Source organism: Ipomoea triloba, chromosome 5 (assembly GCF_003576645.1).
Source record: "Ipomoea triloba cultivar NCNSP0323 chromosome 5, ASM357664v1".
In the NCBI taxonomy this organism is placed as follows: Eukaryota; Viridiplantae; Streptophyta; class Magnoliopsida; order Solanales; family Convolvulaceae; genus Ipomoea; species Ipomoea triloba.
In genome coordinates, this window is record NC_044920.1 from 25,784,819 (window position 1) to 25,792,689 (window position 7,871).

Below are 7,871 nucleotides of genomic sequence, written 5' to 3' on the forward strand. Positions count from 1 at the left end.
AAGGCTCGTCAGACCGGGAATAGAATCTAAGGGCCTGGCTGAGTCCTTTTTCAGAGAGAGAGATCGGGATACGGAGACCGGATTTTAGCCCTATCAACGTCGTAAAAGTTTCGATCAATTTCAAAAAAGAAAGTGATAATTGTACATGTAAAATGCATTATTGACAAAATATTTAAAATCCAAGATTACTAGAAAAGGAGGATTTTAACATAATTTTGTGGAGTTCCCCAAAAAGAAAAATAAAATAAAATTGTTGAACTGCATTATGGTAATGTTTTCATTTTATTTTCAAATTTGGTTGAATTACACAAAATCCCATATAGCACCCTGAATCTCATTAATTCTTTTTTTTCCGTTCCCTGAATCTCATTATTTTGTTGAACTGAATTATTGTAACGTTTTCATTTTCTTATTAAATTTGGTTGAATTACACAAAATCCCATATATAGCTCCCTGAATCTCATTATTTGATTAGCTGTTACCAGCCAATTCCATTTGATTAATTTCCTTTCGTAGCATATCGAGGCCTATAAAATGGTTCCAATTATAGTCTTCAATTTCTCACAACTAAGAAAGCACAACACAAACAGCATCACCAGAAAAAAAAAATAAAAAAATCCTATAAATCCTAAAAATCTCCATGGCCTATTATTTTTCTTCTAAATCAAAAACCATTCCTTCTCCATTGCACCTCATCGTCTTGTTTATTGTCATTTGCCATCTTAATTCAAGTGTGGCTACTTCACGAGGAACAAGCATGCATAATTCTGATGTTCCCGTATTTGCATTTTCCGATCACAAAATACACAACTTCGATGTTTCGGTGTCTGCATTTACCGATCACAAAACGCACAACTCCGATGCTTCCGTGGCTGCATTTCCCAATCGTTATCCTCCGTCTGGTCCATCTCCAAGAACTCCCAATTATGGTTGATATGCACTTATGTAGTGGCATCATCTTTATGAAGGTTTTATATTGAATAAAAAGTCATATATTTGTTTATTATGATAGATCGCTCTTCGTTTATCATGTTGATTTTATTGTTGCATATTTCTCATTGATTTCATATACAAGTATTTATAATCTTTTTTTTTTCCAACTACTAGTTTCAAGTTTTTATTTAGATATATTGTCAACACAACATATGTTCAAAAGAAATGATTTTTTATAAATTGGAAAGGCAAAAGACATGAACGAGAGAGTCGTAATATATATACACACACACACACACACTTTTGGTTATAATAGAAACACGCAATCACTATTCAAATGTGTGTATTAAGTAAATTCTACTATTGTGTAATAACTTGAAAATTGCATCAAAATAGAAATAAATAGCATTAGAAACAAATTATGTTGAAATAATAGTACTAATTTCGTTGTCTATATAAACAAGTAAATCAACTTGGATAATAGATGTATGTAATCTGATGCCAAAAAAAATGTGGATTCAGTTTAAATTGTTCAAGTTTACCTTATAGTTGTGAAATAAGAAAATATAATTTTGATAAATTGGTCAGTTGAATGTAATAAAGGAATTTAATTGTCGATAAGTTTGTAAACTAGCGAATGTTGATATGTTATAGTTTGTAATATTATCATTTTTATTAGAAATTAGAAATATAAAAACTATTCAAATCATCATTTATTGAATTTTTTTCATTGTCGACAAAATGTGAAATTCTCTCGCGCTATAACCTGATGTCACGTTTAAACAACAAGAATGTAAAAACAAGGTTATAACATGTGCTCAAATTGAGCCAAGCACCTTGTGCACAGATGACATATAGTAACTCTCCCTTATGGGAGGTCATGAGATACCATCTCAATGGATGTCACACAATTCTTATACATGAATAAACGGATGAGAATTTTTTTCTTCAAAATCACAAGGTTTATCTTTAATATTAATATACCATTAGATACATTTGTTATGTAGAATCATTTGAATCTTTATAGTAATTATTATTTTTAATAAATCTTTAACACAGAACAAATAATAAAATATCACCCAAAAAAATGAATGTACCATAGTATGTTGAAAACCAACTAAATTTTGTATCATTTTAAACTAATATCATTTTATTGAAATACAGATAAATTTTCAAACGAAATTCAGTTTTCAAACGTATCCGTACACCAAAAAGTTGAACTACATAAAAAATTTGTCATAATACAAAATAGAGTAAAATTTAAATTTCATTCATTGTAATTATTTTTATGCGAACCAAATGAGTCTTAAGCATAACTATGTTGCATTTCCTTTCCTCTTAGTCGGGTAATTGTAGTGTTTTTTTGACTTGTGGTGTGTTACGGTAGAGATTGGTAAAAATGGGAGAAATCAATTAAGTTTTAGTCTATGAACCTAAAGAGTCATTAAGAGAACAATGAGAGAATTGCGAAGAAGTGTATAGGTGACGGAAACCTGAAAATTAATAAAGGATTGAACAACTCAAGATTTACATGTCTCATCACTCTCATGGGTCTGGAGGAAACTTGGGTTATCAAAAAATTGGGTGAAATAAGATAGGGTGAACAATATTACTTTCCATTAATAGTGATGTACAATTGTTGTCCTAATTACAGGTAAAAGTACCTGTCCAAGACAGCATCTTGGCAAGATATCATTCCTAAATTCTGAAATGACTAAGGGTGCACTATAAGATCTGAGTGACATTCTATCAAACAACATATCTACAAAAATGGTGAAACCATAATGTGTTACCAGGGGAGAAGTGGCTATCTATCTGAGGACAATGAATGGCTCTCAGGGGTTCTCTTTAGCAATTCAACCACCTTTCTCATGGAGGGCCTGTGAATCGGCAATTCCGATGTACAAAGAAGGGCAACATCAAAAACCTTCTTCATCTGTTCATAGTCGCATGTAGATTGATTCATCCTAGGATCCACAACCTGATTCAGATCAACAATCCCATCCCATTGCTTCATAGATGAGATTGCAATTCCAGAAACCCACTTTACTATGTCCTTGTTTTCACCAAATAAGTCATCAATTGGCCTTTTACCACATAGCAGCTCCAACAATACCACGCCAAAGCTATACACGTCGCTCTTCTCTGTAATCTTCAACGTGTATGAATATTCTGCAGATCAAACAAAACACACAGTCTCATACATTAGCAACACTGTCCTCTAAAACAGCAGACAACCTAGGTAGCACATAAACGGGAAACATTCTGCAGATCAAACAAAACAGACAGCCTCATACATTCAACAACACTGTCATCTAAGACAGCAGACAACCTAGGTAGCACATAAACGGGGAACAGGAAAATGCAGGATATGTATTACCTGGTGCAATGTAACCATAGGAACCAGCAATATGGGACATGACTTGGTCACCCTTGGGAATATCCCGACGAAGAATCTTAGCCAATCCAAAATCAGCTACCTTAGGCCTGAACTCTCCATCTAACAAGATGTTGTTAGATTTAACATCCCTGTGAACGATTGCAGGCACGCAATCATGGTGGAGATAGGCTAGTCCTTGAGCCGCCCCGACTGCAATGTCGAACCTCTTAGGCCAATCCAGCAACACACCGCCCTTCTCTCCATGTAACACGTCTCCTAAGCTTCCATTCTCCATGTACTCATATACCAGTATTCTGAAATCTTCGCCAATGCAGCTATACAGCAGCTTCACTATATTCCCATGGCGGACTCTCCCCAACGTTTCAACCTCCGATTTGAATACCTCTTTGGATTCTCTTTCCCGGTTAGCCTCCCAGAGTTTCTTGACTGCAACCAGCTGCCCGGTTTTCAGCTGGACTCTGAAAACCCGGCCCGACCCTCCTGTAGCAATGACGTTCTCGTCGCTCAGAGAAGCCAGCACATCTGATTCACTGAGCCTCACCGGTTGGAATGCTGTACTGCTCCACGAACGCCCGTTTCTTTTCCTTCTTGCCGATGACTTTCTTGTCTTGATCAAGAGCCAGAGGAGCGAGACAACCAGGATAAATGCACACGATGCTAAAATCGCCACCAGGTATACACTTACAGGTTTGGATTTCCGGCAAGAAGGAAAATCTTGAAGATCCGATGAACACAGACCGGGGTTCCCCATTAAGCTTGAATAGAAGAACTTGTTGTCAAATGCACTGGGAATTTTACCTTCAAGCCTATTGTAAGATAAATTGAACTTGTTGAGCTTGAGTTGGGTCAACGCCATTGGAATTTCCCCTGTAAGCATATTGCTGGAGAGGTCTAAATAATTTAACACCTTTAAGTTCCCTAGTGAACTTGGAATTTCTCCGGTTAACCGATTGAAAGATAAATTCAATTCATTCAATACATTCCATGACCTAACTGATTTGGGGATTTCACCTCCGATCTCATTCTCTTGAAGCTCCAGCTTCTGTAGGTTCTTCAATTTCGTTATACACGAAGGCAACGCACCGGAAATTTGATTCCTGCTCATATCTAGAATAACAAGAGTCTCCAATTCGCATATTTCTGACGGCAACTCACCGGAAAATTTGTTTCCAGAAATAAGGATTTGAGATATGTTTCGAGCATTGGAGATTGAAGGAGGAATCTGACCTTCAAATTCGTTGTTCTGGAGTTCAATTAATTGGTAATGAGTTGATCCCCAGAAACCGGCGGGGAGGGTTCCGGAGAGTTTATTGTTCTGTATACGCGCGTACGTCAGAGAACTGCACTCACCGTAAGATACGGGAACGGTTCCGGAGAATCTGTTATTGAAAACCATCAAACTCTGAAGCGTCTTTTTGGCACACAGATTCGGAGGCAATGGACCTTCTAAATTGTTTCCAGAAACATCGAAAAAGCTTAATTCCGAATTCAGACCGAAATTTTCCGGTAGTGTTCCGGACAAACTGTTGTTGAAGAGCTTTAAGTCGCTGAGATTTGGATTGAGAGATAAGCTTACCGGAATTTCTCCTTCTAAGTTGTTATCGTTGAGATGCAGCGATTCGATGTGTAAACTGGCAAGGCTTTCCGGTATTCTTCCGGTTAGCTTGTTCATAGAAATGTCAATGTGAACCAGAGAAGTGAGATTCCAAAATGTGTCCGGTAATTCACCGGAGAGTTGGTTGCTGTAAAGCTCTATTTGACCGACGCTCTTTAGTGCTCCAATACTATCAGGAATTTTTCCGGTGAGGCCGTTTTGAGACAGGTCTAGGTTTTGCAGCGACACAAGGTTCCCGATGGAGTCGGGAATGGCTCCGGCGAGGTTCGCGCTGCGTGCAAAGAGTTGCCGGAGCTTTGTGAGCCGTCCGATTGAGGAAGGCAACGGACCGGCTTTGAAAGGATTCATGGCGAATCCTAAATACGTCAACTCAGTGAGATTCGAGAAAAACTCGGGGATTGAGCCGTTGAGGAGGTTATTGATGATATTCAGCGTCTGAAGTTTCGGCAGACGGCCAAAGCTGGCCGGAATTTCTCCGGTGAAATTGTTCCCACCGAGGACGAGCGTGGTGAGGTTTGTGAACTCCGTCAGAAACTCCGGCAGCTCTCCGACAAACAAGTTCAAAGTCAAGTCCAAACTCTCTAGATGTGAACACAGGGAGAAGGAATCCGACGAGATAAAATCGCCGAAGTTGTTATTGGTGAGATTGAGCGTGCGAAGGGTAGAAATCCGGCAAAGGTCCGCCGGAAAGCGGCCGGAGAGGCCGAAGTTAGAGAAGTCAATAGAGACGACGGCTTGAGTCCGGACATCACAGGTAATGGCAGTCCAATTACACGGCGCGCCGGGAGCGGAATCTACCCAGTCATTGAGTTGACCAGTGGAATCGGTGAGTTGACTGGTTTTGACTCGGAGCAAAATGGCTGCATCGCGATTCAAGGAGCTTACCCATGGCCATGGAACCAAAACCATAAAAAACATAAAAAACATAAAAAACTTCAGCTTCGGAAAACCCATGAGAACAAACGGAACCATGTTGGGCTGTCTTTGACGGAAGAGATGAGTGTTAATTAGAGTAAACTAATTGATAATATCAACGTACAAAACTAGAATTAAACATGAAGGGCGAAAATGGCGGGTGCAGTGAGAGGAGAACAGATAGATCCGATCGGATGTAAGGAAGATTAATGTTGGAGATGAGGTGACATATCACATATGTTAGGCAAAGAGAGTTCAAGAAAAAGAAGATTTTGAGGAAATGGACAACTAATAAGTAACTAACCTTGAAACTTAATCCTTCTAGATATTTACAACACCCTTCAAATCTTATAAACTCTATTCAAATTAATGGGGTTCAATAGTGTTTTTTCTTCACTATTGAAATTTAAAATTTTCCCATTTAATGTTTGGTAAATAATTGTTAGCTGAATGTGTTAGCGAGTTTGATTGGTTGATAGCATTAGCGGATTGTAAAAAATATTTAGTACATGCAAAATGATTTTTTTTAAAAAATTGATTGAAAAATTTTATTTTGAATAGCTTTTGAATTTTTGAATAATACCATTGGCAAGTTTAATTAACTCTATGATATTAGTTTTACTAGATAAATGTTGTAAGTAATGTGTTTTTGAAATAGTAAATAATGTGTAGTCATGTATAACTATAAGATATCATTAGTCATAAGTATTTAGAGACTAAACCTAAGTACAATTACCTTTGGAGTAACATTATAGTTCTTAAAATTGAATCAATGTTTTTTTTTATAGAACTATTTATTTTATTGTTCTGTGGAATAGTAAGTGTACATCTAAGCAATTGTAAGGTAGAAAATTCATATTTGTATCTTAGTAACTACAACGCCTCAAGTGTCCCGTTAAATGTTATTAGAACAATTAATGATGCTATTGAACATGCACTAATCAAATTGGTCCACGAAGTCTTAGATTATTATTAAAGTTGCTCCACATATTGATTAATTAATTATTAGATTGGGCATATTGAGTTAGCTTGGTGCCTTGGTTCACACTTCACAATACTTCACCAACTATTTTTTTTTAAATTAAAATTAAAAGCATTATATAATGTTCCCTCGATCTTAAAACTTTATACTTATATTAGTGATCATTAATTGATCAATTCATCACAAATTAATAATAAATGTACACACGAATCAAATATAGAAAATAACATTGGACAGACCCTGTGCGAATATGGATTAGTATGTGCATAGTACGAGTTTAAAGGTGTCTTCTACAATTAATTAAGACATGCTCAGGACACCTCATGGTCTGGCAAAAAAAAATAGAAAATAACATTTGAAGATGTGAGTATTAACAGTGAATTTTATAAGTGTAACATTACTCACTCTTTTTGTTTTTTTTTTCTCCTCTTCTTCATTTTTTTTAAAGATAAGTTAAAGTAATTACTCAGCTTTTTTACAAAGTCAATTTTAAAGTTGATCAAATAATAATAATTATTGTTGTTATTAGATATATTAATATAAGATGCATTCCGGCAATGGAATCCATTTACGTGATGCCTTTCCTAATTACTTCCAAACAAATAACCTTTGGCACATGTAAATTGTTGGATACATTAATAAGCACATCGTTTTTGGAAACAATGACTACAAGACAACATAAAATTTAACATTCAAATATTTATCATTATTTTTTGATAACCCATATTTTTAAAATTCTGAACTATCCTTGAACCCTATTAACTTATCCTTAAAGGCGCATGAAAACATAAATTAAACATAAATTGAATCAATATATATAGTTTTAAGACTCAAAACTAAATCATACAATTATGCACACAAGGAGTCCAAACTCCCAATGTTTGTGGTAGGGATGGAACCTCAATCTATCGCTTGAAGTAAGTTTTAAGCGATGTTTCTCATCTACTAGACCAATGTCTTGACAGTGTGTGTGTGTATGGCATGTGAGAACTGGTGTCTAGAAGAGGACTATGAACTTATCAAAT

At 36.2% G+C, this 7,871-nt stretch overlaps 1 protein-coding gene across 1 annotated transcript; it reads right to left on the reverse strand.

Annotated features, from left to right (window-relative positions):
- Positions 1 to 2,528: 2,528 nt before the first annotated feature.
- Positions 2,529 to 6,108, reverse strand: LOC116020068 (LRR receptor-like serine/threonine-protein kinase HSL2). The gene is made up of 2 exons (XM_031260531.1): positions 3,314 to 6,108; positions 2,529 to 3,105 (listed from the first exon to the last, which is right to left on the reverse strand). Exons 1-2 carry the CDS (start codon positions 5,919 to 5,921, stop codon positions 2,741 to 2,743), a joined length of 2,973 nt encoding a protein of 990 aa, XP_031116391.1. The 5' UTR covers positions 5,922 to 6,108; the 3' UTR covers positions 2,529 to 2,740.
- Between the last annotated feature and the right edge of the window lie 1,763 nt (positions 6,109 to 7,871).

Excerpts from the sequence above, each read along its gene's own strand:
- LOC116020068 (XM_031260531.1), bottom strand. The coding sequence starts at position 5,921 with ATGGTTCCGTTTGTTCTCATGGGTTTTCCGAAGCTGAAGTTTTTTATG. Across the intron at positions 3,106-3,313 it reads CTATGGTTACATTGCACCAG|AATATTCATACACGTTGAAG; the intron begins GTAATACATATC and ends TTTGATCTGCAG.